We start from the raw sequence: 21,293 nt of genomic DNA, 5'->3' as shown, positions 1-21,293 counted from the left end.
AAACTTGCAGATTTTGTTAGTGCTATTTTTGGGCATTTCTCTGCATTTAAATGAAACAGTGCTGTCACTTTGGTTATGATAGTTGACTTGGTATTTTAGTTCCAATATGACTGAATTATTGTCCCTTTTTTGTCCCTTTTCAGGTAAAGCTGTATTTCACATATCCTTATGTGGGATTAAGGCAGCGATCGTTTACAGATGAGTGCATATCAGATTTAAGTGCTTCTAATGTTAAAAAAGACATGAGCACAACCAGTTCATTTTCCTCATTGAGCCTAAGAGATTACCCAACATTGAACATGAACAGTGGCCTTCCACCCACCCCTAACTCCACGAACTTGAGGGCGGTACACAGAGATAAGCCAGTGCCTCCAGTCAATTACCGGGATGGAATATGCCATTCTGACAGCTCAGAACATCTAACAGATGCTAGTGATAATGAAGTAGAAGAAGACCTTTCAGATACTGACACAGACAATGAATGGGAGGGGTGTGAGGTCAGCTCAGTATGAGGGACCCTTGCCTCTAATTGTCTTGTACTGTCCAGCATGCCTCTGTTGGGGCCTACTAGAATTATAAGTATTAGAAATGTGTGTATCAGATTCGTAATTGATGTGGATAGTGTGCATGGATTTTCATCAGGGCAGCATATTTTCACGGGTGTTGGACAAGGAATTTGTGACAGGAGTATTCATCTTGTTCACTGTCATATTGCACGTGTTCTGAGGAGCTTGACATCTGCCTCTTGGCCTGAAACAAGACCAGTTAACAGGCGGTCATTATGTCCAAATTTTAGTATGAATTAAAGAAGTCATTAGTGAATTGTTTTTAGTATCTCCATTATTGTAGAGAGGACTATGTTGGCAAAAACAATACTTTTTGCTCCTTTGATTTTCACCTCTATCCAGAAAAAAATCAGTATATCTTTTATCACTCATTCAAAGAATATAAATATATTTTTGTTATCTCATCAAAAATGAATGTTGAAGTTAATGCCATCCATACCAAGTTGGTTATACATTTTGTTTAACAAGTCGTGATTTTTTGAAAAATTTCTTCTTTAATTACATAATCTTTGCATTTCAAAGGCAGTCTTTGCTGAGTTTAATTTTTTATTCATATTTCTTTTACTTCATCTTCCACACAATGTCAACTGCATGGTGTTTGTTTTCTTACTGCATAGTGGCATGATCAACACCATTTACACTTATTTCTGTAATTTTTATGTAAGTTGTTATTAACATTGAGAATGGACCGCTCTGGTGGCTTAGTTGTTAGAGTGTCCGCCTCAGATGCGGGAGGTCGTGGGTTCTTTCCCTGGCCAAGTCATACCAAAGACTTGCAAAAATGGTAATAACAGCTGCCTTGTTTGACGCTCAGCATTAAGAGGTTAGTGTTAAGACTGGTCAGCCTGGAGTCAGAATAATGTCACTGGGTGGCCTGATGCCCCAGTGCTAGACATCACTATAAACTGTCACACTGCAGATGCCGTAGCGATATGACTGAAAAATTGTTAAAGCTATGTTAAAAATCCAAATCACAAACACACACACACATTGAGAATGGGTACCAGTCAGTAAGTCAGTAATGCAAGTCAGAGCAGTAGATAAGACTGACAATGAATACCAGTCAGAAAGTCATTAATGCAAGTTGGAGCAGTAGATAAGACTGAGAATGAGTACCAGTCAGAAAGTCAGTAATGCAAGTCAGAGCTGTAGATAAGACTGAGAATGAGTACCAGTCAGGAAGTCAGTAATGCAAGTCAGAGCTGTAGATAAGACTGAGAATGAGTACCAGTCGGGAAGTCAGTAATCCAAGTAGGCGCTGTAGATAAGACTGAGAAAGTACCAGTCAGGAAGTCAGTAATCCAAGTAGGAGCTGTAGATAAGACTGAGAATGAGTACCAGTCAGGAAGTCAGTAATGCATGTCAGGTGTAGATAAGATTTACAGTTTAGTCCTTGGTTTAGAAGTAATTAGTTTTGTAAAAAATTGCAGTATGTTAATTTGATTGTATATTTTGCATAGGATGAATTGTTCTTGAGGAGTGTAAGCAGTTGTTAGTGGAAAAAGGGACTTAGTCATGGAATTAATAATGCAAGTTCAGTGCTCTAGAGGAGTGTAAGCAGTTGTTAGTGGAAAAAGGGACTTAGTCATGGAATTAATAATGCAAGTTCAGTGCTCTAGAGGAGTGTAAGCAGTTGTTAGTGGAAAAAGGGACTTAGTCATGGAATTAATAATGCAAGTTCAGTGCTCTAGAGGAGTGTAAGCAGTTGTTAGTGGAAAAAGGGACTCAGTCATGGAATTAATAATGCAAGTTCAGTGCTCTAGAGGAGTGTAAGCAGTTGTTAGTGGAAAAAGGGACTTAGTCATGGAATTAATAATGCAAGTCCAGTGTGCTAGAGGAGTGTAAGCAGTTGTTAGTGGAAAAAGGGACTCAGTCATGGAATTAATAATGCATGTTCAGTGCTCTAGAGGAGTGTAAGCAGTTGTTAGTGGAAAAAGGGACTCAGTCATGGAATTAATAATGCATGTTCAGTGCTCTAGAGGAGTGTAAGCAGTTGTTAGTGGAAAAAGGGACTTAGTCATGGAATTAATAATGCAAGTCCAGTGTGCTAGAGGAGTGTAAGCAGTTGTTAGTGGGAAAAGGGACTCAGTCATGGAATTAATAATGCATGTTCAGTGCTCTAGAGGAGTGTAAGCAGTTGTTAGTGGAAAAAGGGACTCGGTCATGGAATTAATAATGCATGTTCAGTGCTCTAGAGGAGTGTAAGCAGTTGTTAGTGGGAAAAGGGACTCAGTCATGGAATTAATAATGCATGTTCAGTGCTCTAGAGGAGTGTAAGCAGTTGTTAGTGGAAAAAGGGACTTAGTCATGGAATTAATAATGCAAGTTCAGTGCTCTAGATAAAATTTTAATGAATAGTTTACTCCCAGGTTTAGACCTCATGAATTGCGTAGTTATTTCACTGGTTTAGAACCATGGGTAGTTTATAATCTGGTTCATGTATTTGTTTTTAACTTAACATTTTTATATGGTATTTTACTTTTGAATGGTTTTAGTAGCATCAAGATGGGGTCTTATCCATTAATTTGATTGGATTTTATCCATCAAGATTGGGTCTTATCCATGAATTTGATTGGATTTTATCTTTCAAGATTGGGTTGGTCTTATCCATTAATTTGATTGGGTCTTATCCATCAAGATTAAGTCCTATCCATTAATTTGATTGGGTTTTATCCATCAAGATTGTGTCTTATCAATTCATTTAATTAGGTCTTATCCATTCATTTGATTGGATTTTATCTTTTAAGATTGGGTCGGTCTTATCCATTAGTTTTATTGGGTCTTATCCATTAATTTGATTGGGTCTTATCCATCAAGATTGGGTCCTATCCATTAATTTGATTGGGTCGTATCCATTCATTTGATTGGATCTTATCCATTAATCTGGTTGGGTCTTATCCATCAAGATTGGGTCCTATCCATTAATTTGATTGGGTCTTATCCATCAAGATTGGGTCCTATCCATTAATTTGATTGGGTCGTATCCATTCATTTGATTGGATCTTATCCATTAATTTGATTGGGTCTTATCCATCAAGATTGGGTCTTATCCATTAATCTGGTTGGGTCTTATCCAGCAAGATTGGGTCCTATCCATTAATTTGATTGGGTCTTATCCATCAAGATTGGGTCCTATTCATTAATTTGATTGGGTCTTATCCATCAATATATTTACAGTGCCTCTGAGAACTTGTCACAAGCTCTGTGACCATGACTCTCATTTCATATGTGCATTGAACAGTCTGAACTTGTCTTAATTTCATACTTTGAATGGATTGAATGTACCAGAATTAAACATTTACAATGCATATAGCTTTAGAAATAAGCTAATATCTTTGGACTAAATGCTTATGATTACACTGCTTAGATTTTGTGTTCTTTGAACACATAAAAAAATCATATTTGCATAAGATATGCTAATGTGCTGCTTGCCATTAGCTTTGCAAGCTTGCCTGAGATATGCTTTTCTGAGCCATGAAGGTTTGCCTGAGATATGCTTTTCTGAGCCATGAAGGTTTGCCTAAGATATGCTTGTCCAGAGCTTTGCAAGTTTGCCTGAGATATGCTTTTCTGAGCCATGAACGTTTGCCTGAGATATGCTTTTCTGAGCCATGAAGGTTTGCATGAGATATGCTTGTCCAGAGCTTTGCAAGTTTGCCTGAGATATGCTTTTCTGAGCCATGAAGGTTTGCCTGAGATATGCTTATCTAGAGCTTTGCAGGTTTGTGTGAGATCTTGAGTTCTGCAGGTTTGTCTAGAGCTATGCAGGTTTGTGTGAGATCCTATCTAGAGCTCTGCTGGTTTGTTTGAGATTGATTATCTGAAGCTCTACAGGTTTGTTAGAGATATGCAGGTTTGTCAGAGATATGCAGGTTTGTCAGAGATCTGCAGGTTTGTCAGAGATATACAGGTTTGTCAGAGATATGCAGGTTTGTCAGAGAAACTCAGTTTTCTAAAACCAAGTTAACACATTCATTGTCATAATTATGTGGTTTGGTGAGTTTTTTAAAAATGTTCTGGAATGCATACATATCACAAGAGGCTAGATATATAATGAATATGCGGCTGTCCCTGGGCTTTTACAAAGTTTGCTAGTATGTAATTGACGGGATGAATATGGTCTCAAAGTTTCAGTAATTTTCTAGAAATTAATAACAATGACTATATGGATTACCATTTGAGTAGATCTAGTCTCACTCTTATAGTACAGCTCTTGTCATTCTTCATTTCTCTGCCTATTGCAGCAGAGTAGATAATTCACCTCACTTCACATTGACTCATGGGGGGGAGTAAGTAATTAGTAATACGCCACAGCAACTTGGTGTGCATGTGCTGTGAGGGTTGTGAGAAATCAGTTATTGACATTCTGATAGCTTGTACATGAAAACCACTGATAGAAAGACTAAAACATTCATTGAGTAATTTAGAAATGGGTTCCAGAGGAAAAAAAACATTTTTATTTTGATTATATATTGGAAGAATTTTTTTATAAAGCTTCTGTTGATTTGGATAAAACAAGATTGATTTGTTTCATACAATATATCTTTCTAATGAAGTAGATGCATTTTTGGCATTTTGTTATCGTACATTTTTATTTATGGAAACAAAAGCATATCCTGATTTATTGACATAGATATCTAAGTGCTTCACCATGCTCTCCCTGTCTCTCTCTCAGTGAAATTCTATGGTATATGTCATCAGCAGTAAACCATGCCCACTTTATTGACATAATCTGTGGTGATTGGTGGATACAATTCTGTAAGAAACTGTAGCATACAGAGATATTCTCTGCATGAAGAACTAGCTCCATCAGAATGTGTGGTGAGACAGTTGAGGTATTCTTCCTAATTCTTGCCTCACACTCTTCATCTTGCCCATTGCAATTCTTGTAGAAAAAGAAAAATCATGTCAGCTGTTCTGTACTAGTATCTACTACACTACATCTCCACTTAGTAAGCTGTTCTGTACTAGTATCTACTACACTACGTCTCCACTATGTATGATTAAATGGATATTGACTGGATAAATGCAGCACAACTGCTCTTAACTGTGAACATTGTTCAGGCCTGGAGAACATAAAGCTCAGTCATTGAGTCTGTGCTTTAGTTCCCACTTATAACCAATCAGAAATGACCTTTCAAAAGTGATTAACCAATCAGAAATGACATTTCAAAAGTAACACTGTTATTAATAGGTTGATATAAACTCTCCGGCTCCCTCTAAAGTTGTATGATTTCTAGGCTGTGTGTTTATCCATAGAACAATAATTCCTGTACTTACAAGGCAATCAAAATAAGGACTTTAAAAGTGCCAATTTTGTGCAAACATTATATTCTCTATGCTTGTATAGGGTATATACATTGTTTAAAAATAATGTTCTCTTATTAAGAATTACTTGAAGCTCAGGAAAATGTCATTGAATTTTCCATCATCTGTCACCATTTTTGCCATTGTTTTGTATGTATGAGAGAGATGACATTTTGTAAATATTTTGTTAATGTTAACAAACTTCTGAAATAACATTATTTGAACTTGTGTTTAATTAGACCATAGTTTTATTTCATGTCCAGGATATATTTATACATATTTGTTCATCCCATCTTAAATGTTATTCTTGTAAAGAGGGGACAGCTTGATTCTGCAGTGCCATCATTTGTTGTATACATATGCATTACCCAACATAAACTCAACAGACTGTAATTACTTTTGAAAAGGCAAAGATTACTTTAAAAATAGTTCATTTGTCAGCAATTCTGTAGCACTAATTATTGTTTCATGCCACTAATTACTGTTATGATATTGATATGCATGGTATCTTTATTCTCTCTGACAGACACAGAGCTTTCTACCTGAATGTTAATGCAAATATACACAACAGAAACATTGTTCTTGCAAAGATGTTGCACTATAATATACCTGTGATCAGTTTAGGAAGCCAGTAAAATTTAGCTTAATTATTAGCATTTCAAACATAGAACAGTTTGAATTGTGAAACATTCTTTTTTAAATTAAAGTTCAAACAAATGAAACCACAATTTCCAGACAAAAAAGGCAGGAAAGTACTTGTTCTATATGAATTCATGCTGACCCTGTTGTACCTAGATAATTACTGGCATGTGAGGTATTTGATAGTATATGAGTGGATGCAGACCCTAATATATCTGGATAATTACTGGGTGGGGAGTTATTTGATAGTATACAAGTGGATACAGACCCTAATATATCTGGATAATTACTGGGTGGGGAGTTATTTGATAGTATACAAGTGGATACAGACCCTAATATATCTGGATAATTACTGGGTGGGGAGTTATTTGATAGTATACAAGTGGATACAGACCCTAATATATCTGGATAATTACTGGGTGGGGAGTTATTTGATAGTATACAAGTGGATACAGGCCCTAATATATCTGGATAAGTACTGGCTGATGAGAAGAAATATTAGATCTTGCAAGTTATGATTCATTCTCAAATAATGTAGAAGGCACTGACCTTGTGTATAAAAATGGTTTCCTTCTAATGTAGTACATATTTCTCTTTTTACTGGATATGTTCAGAAAAATGGTAGGAAATTGTTTATTTTGGAATGGTTTATATTTAGTCTGTCACATTATTTCCCCATCTAATTTAAGAACTACTTTTATTTGGCACTGTATAGCTGGGTTTCTGCTGATATGCCATTAAACCAGATATAGATCTGTGTATTCTGTCTCCAAATCATCCAGTTCATATCAGATTATTTCTTTGTCATCATTTTTATATTCCCAATACTTTACATTATTGTGCATGGTAGAATCATTTGAAGATGGACACATGATTAAAAGCACTTGATCGATCGTAAGAAAGAGTTTCCATTTCCCTTAAGTGAAACATTTGCTATGAGTTTATAAAGTTCTTAAGACTGCTTGTAACCAACACTGCAGTTCATTGGGTTCAAATAAGACAGAATTGTATTGAAATCTGGTTGTCTAACTTGTACATTGTGTGTGTGTGGAAACCAGTTTGTATGTCCCTGCCTGATGTAAGGAGGAGACATCATTTCATTTCATTGGTCTGGTCATGTCTCATTTTGCTAATTTTGTTTTTTGCTCAGTGACTTTTGAATGACTTCCATGAATTGAAACCAAAATTTGTACAAGACTGTATGCTTAGACGACCTAGGTAAGGTTTCATATTCCGAATATCAGATAACATTCAACACAGTAATGACTCATGTGTGACTTAGGTTGCATCATGTTAGTGATGGGGTCTAATTGTATTCATTTGGGTACAGTTTTTGTGTAAAAATAATATCATTGACAGCTATTAGAGCTGCCCCATTTATAAATTCTTGTTTGAGTTTTAAAAAAAAATACTTGTGATAGTTTATGTTCATGAATTATTTTAACTTTATAGTTTGTTCTACTTTCTAAACATACTAATTTAATAGGCTGCCATGAGTCATTAAAGAGGCCAAAAGTTGTATATGTATTTTGTTGGAGTAAATTATAATGTCTTAAATTGCTTGTCCCTCTAAACCTGTTTTTAGCTTTACTGGTTATAAACTTTACGAGATGTTCTGTTGTCTGTCGTCCTTCCATCCTTCCATGTTTTTAGCTCCACTGATTGTAGACCTTATAAGATGTCTGTCGTCCATCCTTAAGCAGACGTTTTTTATTGCTACTCCTCCTAAACTACTGGAATGATTGACATGAAACTTTAAAATAGATTCATTTCATGGTCTAATTGGTCCTAAATGGTACTGCTCGGATATTCAGTATGGCAACCACAGTGGCCATCTTGAAAATTTTGTTATTGCTACTCCTGAATGGATGGTCATATAATGGAGTTTTCGCTTTGATGTTTACCCAGTGCTAAATGAAAATGCTGTCAATCTGACGTCCAATATGGCCACCATGCAGCCATCTTGAAAATCTTGTTATAGCTACTCCTGAATGGTCGTATCAACATGGGTTTTTATTTAATGATTTCTAATGTTTGTTGGCACTAAATGAAATCATGCTGCTTAGATATGGCCACCACAGTGGCTGTCTTGATAATCTTATCACTAATTCAGAAAAATGGTTCTATCAGCAAGGAGTTTATTATTATGATGATGTTGGCCCTAAATGACAATGACGCTGATCTGTAAAGTACAGTTTTCATGGCTACTTCTCAGAGTTGGCTGATCAGATCAATATTATGCTTTAACCAAAAGATTTTGTATAATGTCTAATTGGTCCTGAATAAAAATGGTGCCCATCCAATATAGCCAACATGGCTGCCATCTTGAAATTCTTGTTCTTACTTCCTCCGAATAGAGCATCATATCAGCATGAGGTTTCCCTCAGAAGACTTGTGTTTTGTTAGTCGTAAGTGACATCCACAACAGCTAATTGAAAATCTTGTTATTAGTGAAGAATATCAGAGAAGGTTTTGGCATGCATCAGTTAAAAGTCTTATCTTGAATACATGGAATTTCTTTTTGGCCAGTAGAGTGTCTGTCTCTTTAAGGGACTCTAAATTAATGATAGATATGTCGAGGTAAACCATTGTGTATATGTTTTATATGACCTGAAGGTCATGTAAGATGAAGTTTTTTTGTTGTATGAAGTTTGGCAGATTCAATGAAGTAGGTTTTATTTTCTTCACCCTACTAACAGTAAGGATGGAGATGTATGAAAGAATAGTTCTTGTTGCTGTAGAATGAATGTTTGGAACTGTTACCATTATTATTTATTGAAACTAAACATAGAAGTATGGTACAGTTCAAAGTACCACTGCATCTCAGGGTGTCTGGTATGTTTTTCCCATTTTCTGATTGTTAAATATATTTTATACCAAATTTATTGGAGAATTATCATTTAGCTGAAAATGAGAAATATCTATAGCTACCAAGATCCCAGTCAAAATTTGTATAGTTTGGTAAATGTGCTGACCCATTTTTGACATGCTTAGATACCATATAGTTAACATAAATTATTCAGATTCACGTTGCAAATACTGTCCTGCTACATGCCATTCAATTAAAGTACCTATATTCAAATGACTAATACTGTCCTGCTACATGCCATTCAGTTAAAGTACCTATATTCAAATGACTAATACTGTCCTGCTACATGCCATTCGGTTAAAGTACCTATATTCAAATGACAAATACTGTCTTGCTACATGCCATTCAGTTAAAGTACCTATATTCAAATGACTAATACTGTCCTGCTACATGCCATTCAGTTAAAGTACCTATATTAAAATGACAAATACTGTCTTGGTACATGCCATTCAGTTAAAGTACCTATATTCAAATGACTAATACTGTCCTGCTACATGCCATTCAGTTAAAGTACCTATATTCAAATGACAAATACTGTCTTGCTACATGCCATTCAGTTAAAGTACCTATATTCAAATGACTAATACTGTCCTGCTACATGCCATTCAGTTAAAGTACCTATATTAAAATGACAAATACTGTCTTGGTACATGCCATTCAGTTAAAGTACCTATATTCAAATGACAAATACTCTCTTGCTACATGCCATTCAGTTAAAGTACCTATATTCAAATGACAAATACTGTCTTGCTACATGCCATTCAGTTAAAGTATCTATATTCAAACGACGTGTACTGTCTTGCTACATGCCAGTCAGTTAAAGTACCTATATTCAAACGACTAATACTGTCTTGCTACATGCAGTTCAGTTAAAGTACCTATATTCAAAAGGAAAATACTGTTTTTTGCAATATGCCATTCAATTATTAATCCCTATTTTTTATATCTGACATGTCATTTTATTAATGTAATCCTGGTTTATCATACCTGACATGTCATTCAGTTAATGTAATCCTGGCTCGTCGTATCTTACATGCCATTCAGTTAATGTAATCCTGGTTTATCATGCCTGACATGCCATTCATTTAATGTAATCCTGGCTTGTCATATCTTACATGCCATTCAGTTAATGTAATCCTGGTTTATCATGCCTGATATGCCATTCAGTTAATGTAATCCTGGTTTGTCATACCTGACATGCCATTCAGTTAATGTAATCCTGGTTTATCATGCCTGATATGCCATTCAGTTAATGTAATCCTGGCTTGTCATATTTTACTTACCATTCAGTTAATGTAATCCTGGTTTATCATGCCTGACATGCCATTCAGTTAATGTAATCCTGGTTTGTCATACCTGACATGCCATTCAGTTAATCCAATCATGATTTATTATATAGTAAAAGTTATACAGGTCATGTGTGCATTCATTATCGATTGTTTCAGTAATGGTTGCCATTTTTTAGAATTTGATTCTACATACCTTTAAATGGCAATAATTCACTTTATTTGAATCCTCATACATCCATATTCCTTTGGAAGTTCATTATTTACACGCACCTAGAAGTACCTACTGCAAAATCAGTGTTAAAGTATGTGGACATTTTTGGACAAGATCAATCTGCAGGTGTGATCCAGTACAATCTGGATTGAATGTCGCATGCTGTGATGTCACAATGAAAGCTACATATGTTGATAAACAAATTCATACAACCCTTTATTGTGATGATTATACATTCTCTTTTCTTGACCCGGTTTAGTACCTGGCCACCATTGTAATGTCAATAGTCATCGATAATTTTCTTCTGAAAGTTTATTGATGAAAGTGAAGGTGCAGAGCAATCAATAATCACGATCAAATTGGATCAGGTTAACATTATCAATATTCAGTTTTAAAACAATTTATATTTAATATGAATAAATGTGCATACCTGACATGTATGACTTTTACTAGACCTGACATTACAAAAATGTGATGTGCATTTTAAAAAGAAATGTAATTTTTTGGGAACACAAATATTGAAAGATATTGATGCATGTTTATTTCATTTAACAAAAAGTCTGCGTATCCTGAGTAGAGAACTGAACTAGAAAGAATGTCCGTGACTGCATACATACATACATCTACCTGTATTCTTACAAAATGTATGTACTACCTGTATTCTTACAAAATGTATGTGCGCCTGGTCCTCATGTTTGATTTATATCCGGAACTTATAATGCTGATTTCCAGAATTGATAAAGGTCATCAAATACTGATTTTTTTAAAGAAAAACAAATTTGTGCTTTTTTATTGTTAGGATTATTTTTTTCTTTAAATATGTTACCCAGTCATAATACATACGAAAACTACTACTACCTCACAAATCCAGCCCTCCCAGATACTACTTTTAGCTAAAGGAAGCTAAAAGTTGCCTGCCAATCTATGTGGCTTCGATGTTAGACTTTCTTCTCTATGGATATCCTCCAACAGATGGAACATAGCTTATCTTCTCTGACTTCAAATACTTCAGGGCATGCAAGGGAGTCGGTCTCAAGAATGGCCTGAGTACTGAATAGACCAATCAACACACTTTGGCCAATGCCTTAACTGCAGCTAAAAATTTATATTTGGCAAAACATAACTAAATGATCTCTGCCTGCACTTTCCTGAAAAAATACCATAAGACCAAGCTAAGAGCACAGACTTTATCCTCTAACCTTCTGTTTCACGGCCAGATTGAAGAAGTCAAACAAGTCGCCAAGGAGACCAATTTCTCTCCATTCTACAACCACAGCATCGATACAGGGATAGGATGGGAAATCAACAAAAGGACCCAAGGGCCACTCATAGGACACAAACTCCTCTGAAACCATCTTGTTGAAGGTTCACCTAGCGAAAGCCACAGTTTTAACATACCAAAGTGGATATAGCAATGAGAGGGTCCTATCATTTGTTCTAGACTTTATTTGGTCCCAAAGGCAAATGGCACTCCGTGTCTGGTCATTGACCTACACTACCTCAATCAATTCATCCATGCCCCTTAGTTCTCTATGGAAAAACCACAGTGCATTTTGAATGCCATCCATAAGGGAGACTTTGCCATCATTATGGACCTACAGCATTATATACCAATTCAGGGCACTCCCATTTGGGCTCAGCATTGGCAACTGAGGCTTCACTCGTCTGATGAATTGATTAATGGCGCATGTCTGGACCATTTGTATGGTAGCAACATCAAGTTACCTGGGTGACATCCTGTAGAAACATCACTGAGTTAGATCTGTGTGTTAGTGGACCTCATGGTCCTTGATTGCTTTCTTTCCTTTGTGCCTTTTCAAACGATTGAATGGAGTCCTAAAGTTTGCCCACTGGACCATCCTCTCGCCATCTGTAAAATGCCCTCTGTGGGATTGGGGCAACATAACTTGACGCATGGCAGGTATACTACAACTTCAAGTGCAACCACCCAATATTACAGTCTGTACCAAGGCAAGTGTGGAAGGTTGGGGATCCCACCTACTACCATCCTTTTGGGAAGCCATTGGTGCATGCTCTTCCCAGGAATGACATCATCATATGAAAATTTTTGGAGATGACGGCCACTGGCGGCAGGAATATTTACATGGCAAGGGAATTCTCCCTGTCCAACAACTCTACAGTGGTGATTTATCTCAGATAACAAAAATGAACTGTGTCCTACAGTGATGACTTCAAATAACAAGGAGGAACCAAGTCCCAAGACCTTTACATCCTGTTGTAGGACTTGCTAAAGTGGTGTTTTCAACAACAAAATCCACATACAAATTTGCCATATCCCAGGACTCTAACGTACTAGCTGAAGCTTTGTCCTGGAGCAATTAACTATGGTCTTTTCTTCTCTTGGTTTTCATTCAGATATGTACTCAATGGGACCAACCATTGGTGGACCTGTTTGGGACAAGGTGGAATACCAGCTTCCAATCTTCGTATCTCTGGTCCAGGACTCGAAGCAAAGGCAGTTGATGCTCTATTGATGGAAACAGCTTAGATGCAAATGCCTCCCCTCCAACACCTGATTCCAAAAATGTGATAAGAGAAAGCAAGAGAATTAGAGTGTTGCCTTATCGTCATTGCACCACTCAGATGGGAGAAATCGTGGATCAACGACCTCATCAGTCTCGCAACAGGAACTCCATGGGGACTTAAGATTTTCCCTCATCAGCTCAAACAACCAGGTTGACAGTTGTTCCATTCCTATTCCACTATGGAACCTGCATGTCTGGATCATATGAAGATGGCTCGCAGAAATAAACAATTTTCACAACCAGTCGGGGAGAGAATTGCCCTAGCAAGAATGCCATTCACTCTGAAGGCATACGAAGGCAAATGGCACATTTTAACCTAGTGGTTCACAAACAGACTTATCATACCTCTCCAGGCATCAGTACTGCAATAGCTAACTTCCTCTGGCTCATCGTATAGAGAAAGCTCACACAGTATGATTGCTGACACCTTCATCACAAAAGAGAGTATATCAGACAAAACAAGGACTTTGTCCGACCTACTCTCCGACTTTGAGTATAGACAACCATAAACGTTAACCTTCTGCCCCATGTAGAACCTGTCTTGGGTATTAACTGGCTGAACAAGACATATCTGAACTACTTTCAAGGATATCCCTGGCACACCTACCATACATAGACCTGCTTCGTGGTTCTAGTGACGGCAGGCAGATTTAGTGAAATACTTGCCCTATCAGCAGACCCGAATTAGGTGCAGTTCTGACAAGACAGGTTTGTCTTATTCATGATGGCATTCTCTTTTCATCACCAAAAATTGGCTTCCTTCCACTGACAACCTGACATTCGTCATGAAGCCTTGGTCTAGTCTGGACACATCAGCTGACTGAAGGCCACATGCAAGGCCCAGTTTGATGTTCAAGTGCTACCTTAACCAACTATCTCGTCCTGGATTAAGTGGTTTATTTGCTTGGCTTAAAGGGAAGTAACCCTAGTGCAAAGAAATTTATTACACATTTTAGCTCACAAGGTTAGAGCAGTTGCCATCAGCTTATCATTCGACTGGAACTGTTCGCTAACCAACATCATTTGGGCTCAGATGGAGATCGGAGCCCACATTCTTTTGCTTTGGGGTAAGGGGATGTACCTCCCTCCACTTCTTACCTATTTTCCTAAGGTATTAGGATTGGGTAATGTGTTTAAAGAAGAAACCAATATTTCCTAGTAAAATATGTTTCTTTGAGAATACTTACCCAATCATAATATACATACACCCTCCCTGCCTCCATGCAGTTACATCCATAGAGAGGTGCCTTCTGCTCCAGTAGTAACTGATGTATTCTTAGGCTATGCCTCCAAGTCTTATACCTTAATATGATATACCTATTCTTAGGCTATGCCTCCAAGTCTTATACCTATTGGGAGATACCTATTCTTAGGCTATGCCTCCAAGTCTTATACCTATTGGGAGATACCTATTCTTAGGCTATGCCTCCAAGTCTTATACCTATTGGGAGATACCTATTCTTAGGCTATGCCTCCAAGTCTTATACCTATTGGGAGATACCTATTCTTAGGCTATGCCTCCAGGTCTTATACCTATTGGGAGATGCCTATTCTTAGGCTATGCCTCCAAGTCTTATACCTATTGGGAGATACCTATTCTTAGGCTATGCCTCCAAGTCCTATACCTATTGGGATATACCTATTCTTGGGCTATGCCTGCAAGTCTTATACCTATTGTGATATACCTATTCTTAGGCTATGCCTCCAAGTCCTATACCTATTGGGAGATACCTATTCTTAGGCTATGCCTTCATGTCTTATACATATTGGGAGATAAGTCAGCATGACTGTCACATAGCTCGGCAGAAAACATTTAGCTCCCTTTAGCTAAAAGTAGTATCTGGGAGGGCTGGATTTGTGAGGTGGTAGCAGTTCACCTAAGGTATTATGATTGGGTAAGTATCCTCAAAGAAACATATTTTACTAGGACAAATTGGTGTTTGTTGTCTGCTGATCTTCCCATCCTAGTTGCTGATGACCACTAGTGTCATGTATTTTCAAAGTAGTATCAATTATATCAGGGACAACATGCTCCACCTAGGATCAAGTATGTATAGTTATATCAGGAACAATATGCTCCACCTAGGATCAAGTATGTATCAGTTATATCAGGAACAATATGCTCCACCTAGGATCAAGTATGTATAGTTATATCAGGAACAATATGCTCCACCTAGGATCAAGTATGTATAGTTATATCAGGAACAATATGCTCCACCTAGGATCAAGTATGTATCAGTTATATCAGGAACAATATGCTCCACCTAGGATCAAGTATGTATCAGTTATATCAAGGACAACATGCTCCACCTAGGATCATGTATGCATTAGTTTGTAAAGAGACATTTGTATGAAAGATGAAAATATTTTAAGGAAACAGTAATAGTTCGAGGGTGAAAACTGAAATTTAATGAGAGCGATGCCCAGAATGAAAAATTCCATGGTGCTGCCATTTCTGGTTCGCACAAGAATCAAACATGTTTTTAAAGGGCAAAATTTGGTGATTTCTTAAAAGATTATAATGTCAGCTGAGAGGGATAGTTAAGAATATCAAAAATGTTGTGCAGTTTCAACTTTAATCAAACTTTTCTCTGGCAGCCAGCTCAGGGGTGTGACAAAATGGTTTCCTATGACAGGTGGTTGCTTAACAGGGGTTTGTTTCTAGAAGAATTTGGTTTAGGGGACCATGATAGACTTGTCTAATACATTTAAGTAATGGAACCTTGGTAGACTTGTCTAAGAAATTTAAGTAATGGAATCCTGGTATACTTGTCTAAGACATTTAAGTAATGGAACCGTGGTAGATTTGTCTAAGACATTTAAGTAATGGAACCTTGGTAGACTTGTCTAAGACATTTAAGTAATGTAACCTTGGTAGATTTGTCTAAGACATTTAAGTAATGTAACCTTGGTAGATTTGTCTAAGACATTTAAGTAATGGAACCTTGGTAGATTTGTCTAAGACATTTAAGTAATGGAACCTTGGTAGATTTGTCTAAGACATTTAAGTAATGGAACCTTGGTAGACTTGTCTAAAACATTTAAGTAATGTAACCTTGGTAGATTTGTCTAAGACATTTAAGTAATGGAACCTTGGTAAACTTGTCTAAGACATTTAAGTAATGTAACCTTGGTAGATTTGTCTAAGACATTTAAGTAATGGAACCTTGGTAGACTTGTCTAAGACATTTAAGTAATGTAACCTTGGTAGACATGTCTAAGACATTTAAGTAATGGAACCATGGTAGACTTTTCTAAGTCAGTTGGTTAATAGAGGTGATGTGTAAGGCAGACGTTTGTATTTTTACCTACTGTTTGGTCAGGTTACCTTAATAGACTTTTTGTCATAGTGTCAAGATCACCTATGTCAGCCATCGTAAAGGCTAATTTTATAGACATTATTAACTTCAGGGATATTTTCATTTCAGGTATTTTGACATATATGATTCAGCCATATTCAATAATCAGAAGGTCATGTCAGTTGATGGTCATATCATTTGATAGTCATGTCATTTGATGGTCTTACCGATGGTCATGTTATTTGATGGTCATGTCATTTGATAGTCATATTATTTATGGTCATATCATTTGATGGTCATGTCATTTGATGGTCATATGATGGTCATATCATTTGATGATCTTATCATTTGATAGTCATGTCATTTGATGGTCATATCATTGGTCATGTTATTTGATGGTCATGTCATTTGATAGTCATATTATTTATGGTCATATCATTTGATGGTCATGTCATTTGATGGTCATATGATGGTCATATCATTTGATGATCTTATCATTTGATGGTCATGTCATATGATGGTCATATCATTTGATGATCTTATCATTTGATGGTCATGTCATTTGATGGTCTTATCATTTGATGGTTATATGATGGTCATGTCATTTATGGTCATATCATTTGATGGTCATGTCATTTGATGGTCATGTCATTTGATAGTCATGTCGTTTGATGGTCATATCATTTGATGGTCATGTCAGTTGATGGTCGTATCATTTGATAGTCATGTCATTTGATGGTTGTATTATTTGATTTTCACTAAGAGATTTCACATGGTGTCTAGTTGGTCTGAAATAAAAACGTTGCTGTTTTGAAGTGCTTTATGGCTGCTATGACAACCATCTTTAAAATCTTGTAGTAACTCCTCCAGATCAAAAAGTTGTATTGACGTGGGGTTTTCACAGAAAGGCTTCTCATGATGTCTAGTTGATCCTAGGTGAAAATGGTGCTAATCTGGGGTCTAATATGGTTGCCACAGTGGCTAGCTAGAAACTCTTGTTTTCACTAAAATGAATGTGTTTTTCTCTATAAAAAAGGCTTCTTATAATGTTTTATTCATCCTAAATTATAATGGTGCTAATCTGATTTCCAGTATGTAGCTATCTTGAAAATCTTGTTTTTGCTATACTTTTTTAAAGGGAAAGTAAGTTTGATTTAGGGCTTTCATCGACTTGGTCCACAATGAAAATTACTGACCCTCAATATGGACACCATGGTAGCTGTAGTTTCTACTCCTTCCAAGTGGATGGCTATTTCAACATATGGTTTTCACCAACACACTTCACATGGTACCTAGTTGGTCCTAATTGAAAATGGTGCCAGTCATACATCCAATATGACTGCCATGATGACCGTCATGAAAATCTTCTTGTTCCAGAGAGAATGATATCATGACATGAAGTTTTGGCCAAAAGACTTGCATTGATGTATACTTTGTCCTAAGTGGAAATGGTGCCAAATTGAAAGTCAGATCAACATGGGGTTGCCACCAGAAGACTGGTGCCTATCTGGCATCTATGTCCACCACAACAGCTTGTTTGAAAATCATTTTAAAGCTGAGGAGTACAAAAGATGCTTTCAGCAAGCAGCAGTTGAACAAATGGTCAACTTCAATTAATAGAAATTCTTTTCATACAGTAGAGTGCCATTCCCTTTAAGGGACTCTTGTTTTCAATATTTGATGCCAAATTTTATGTTAATGTTGTGATGCTTTTCAGATCAAATGAAGACACTTATCCTGACACATGTAGCTACTGTGTTATTGACTTCTATGAAACTGAAAGGTCATGATCTGCTGTAGCATAATGTGCCTGCAGATCAGGGTCTGTGTTGTTTGTTCTACTGAGTATTCCTTATAAACTGCACAGACCCAGATGTGCCAGCGCATGCAAAATGTGCCTGCATTTCAGGGTCTATATTGTTTGTTCTACTGAGTATTCCTTATAAACTGCACAGACCCATATGTGACAGCGCATGCATAATGTGCCTGCAGATTAGGGTCTATGTTGTTTGTTCTACTGAGTATTCATTATAAACTGCACAGACCCAGATGTGCCAGCGCATGTATTATGTGACAGCTGAGCTGGGTCTGTGCAGTCTGCATTGGTTAAATACTGTTGCTGAAACTTATTGGTTAGATAAACAGGCATAGGTGAAAACAGCAGTGAAAGCTTCGTATGGTCAGGTACATTGTATTATTTCATGATATTTTGATTTATTTTGTTGATGTAAAAAGTTTCCAGTTTTTGCATTCATTTACTTATAGGGTATACCGAGCATGCATAGGAACAGAGCACTAGACTATGATATACGTATTCCTCCCTAAAACACTGGAATTCTCAAGATTTTCACATGTCCTCATTGTATAACTATATTCCAAATTCTTTGTAATCATGAATATTGTCTTAAAATTTACATAGCATGAAAAAAAAGTTATCATAATTATTGTCTAAAAACTCACAAAGTATAAAATTAGAGCTTTCAAATACAGTACCTATCTTTTAGGGATGTTAAAGATTTTCATTGTGTCAGTTATTTTCCAGTCTGTACAGCCTTTTTCTTTTTTTTTCATTAATGTTAAACTTGTATTATTGGATTACTTGTTCTTCTGGACAGTTATTATTAAGGAAAGCAGCAAAATTGGAAAAATTCCAACACAGTTGAATGTCTGTTTTAATTTGCCTGTAATGAAAAAATATTCTTAATTTCCTATTTTTATCTGAAACAAATGTAGACCTTTATATTTTAGATTTGTAAAATTGTTGAAGTGTTTAGAAACTGTTTGCTGTATTAGTTATTTTGAGTATAGGGCATATTGGTATATATTACAGTCATGTTCATTCAGAAACACTATCAACCGAGATAGCCTTGGTCAGTGTTATTTTTGATATCTTACTATGGACGTTTATATTGTTGCACAGAAATATTTTATGATACTTATTTCTGACAATTTTAGGGCATACAAAGTACAAGCACCACCGCAACACAGTTTTGTTGATGTTTTTGTTGAAAATTTTTAATGAGAGTATGAATTGTCGTGTTATATTTTTCATCTAATATATTCAGATGTAAAAATGCTCTCTATGTGAATGACTGCTACATTTAAAACTGTTACCAAACTTGTGTCTCCTTAGTCAAAAAGTAGGCTATTGTACTAAAATCATTATCTGAGGAAATCATGCTAACTTTAAAGAATGCTGACCAGGTCAGTCACAGCCAGGGCAAGCTCCCCAGCTGTGGTCAGTCTTCTTGCATTTAGTTTATAGTAGTTCACTTTTATTGTTTGAACATAGTAGTGTCATCCCATGTATCCCTGACTGACAGAAAGCATTTGTCAACACATATTAGGCATCTCCAACTTCCTCCAGGGTGCAGGCCTGAAAGTGATTTTTAAATGCACCCATACGATGCACAGGTAACCCGATAAATGCAGGTTGCACATGCCTATCATATGTCATCATTTCTGTATGGACATATTGTTTATTTTATCAGCTCATCAAGACGATAATGATAAAAGTAATATTAAAAAAGGCTTAGTTTTATATATATTTGTCTTTGTTTTTATTTACCAGTAAATATATCCTGAGTTAAAAGTCAGTGGATAAGAAGAGAGTGTAAATTATGTATACCAAATCAAATTGAACCTAGTGAGACTCTTGACTCTATTCAATGGACACTATTGTAAATGAACCTAGTGAGACTCTTGACTCTTACTATTCAATGGACACTATTGTAAATGAACCTAGTGAGTCTCTTGACTCTAACTATTCAATGGACTATTGTAAATGAACCTAGTGAGACTCTTGACTCTTAACTATTCAGTGGACACTATTGTAAATGCTAGGCTCTTGACTCTAACTATTCAGTGGACACTATTGTAAATGCTAGACTCTTGACTCTAACTATGAACCTAGTGAGACTCTTGACTCTTAACTATTCAGTGGACACTATTGTAAATGCTAGACTCTTGACTAACTATTCAATGGACACTATTGTAAATACTAGACTCTTGACTCTAACTATTCAATGGACACTATTGTAAATGCTAGACTCTTGACTTTAACTATTCAGTGGACACTATTGTAAATGAACCTAGTGAGACTTTTGACTCTAACTATTCAATGGACACATGTAAATGAACCTAGTGAGACTCTGGACTCTAACTATTCAATGGACACATGTAAATGAACCTAGTGAGACTCTTGACTCTTAACTATTCAATGGACACATGTAAATGAACCTAGTGAGACTCTGGACTCTAACAATTCAATGGACACTATTGTAAATGAAAAAGGTAACAGATTTTCAGGGTCTGTATGTGACTTTGAAGATGCTAATATATATGAACATTTAAATATAGAAATAGGATGTCAGAATGATAAAGTAGTATGGAGACAATCTCAATGAGTACCCCATTGCATGATGACATACATATAATTGATATGAAACTAAGTACAAAAGGTTTTAACATAGGTCACTTAAATGTACAAGGTATAGTGGGGAAAATAGTCCAGATTAAGTTAATGTTGTCTTCCAAGGAAAATAATATGTTTTAGGACTCACTGAAA

General features: G+C 36.3%; 1 protein-coding gene across 1 annotated transcript in view; it reads left to right on the top strand.

Annotated features, from left to right (window-relative positions):
• Nucleotides 1-20,271, top strand: part of LOC149806253 (phosphatidylinositol 3,4,5-trisphosphate 3-phosphatase and dual-specificity protein phosphatase PTEN-like) — a 100,515-nt gene extending 80,244 nt beyond the window's left edge. Inside the window, exon 9 of the mRNA XM_089951197.1 lies at nucleotides 144-20,271. Coding sequence (XP_089807323.1) covers nucleotides 144-512 — 369 coding nt within the window. The 3' untranslated portion in view covers nucleotides 513-20,271. The remainder of the gene's footprint in view (nucleotides 1-143) is intronic.
• The last annotated feature ends 1,022 nt before the right edge of the window (nucleotides 20,272-21,293 follow it).

This window comes from Sinohyriopsis cumingii, chromosome 2 (assembly GCF_028554795.1).
Source record: "Sinohyriopsis cumingii isolate HCF-2022 chromosome 2, ASM2855479v2, whole genome shotgun sequence".
NCBI classification, from domain to species: Eukaryota; Metazoa; Mollusca; class Bivalvia; order Unionida; family Unionidae; genus Sinohyriopsis; species Sinohyriopsis cumingii.
Note: the sequence above shows the minus strand (reverse complement) of the source record. Positions and strands in the feature narration are given on the sequence as shown.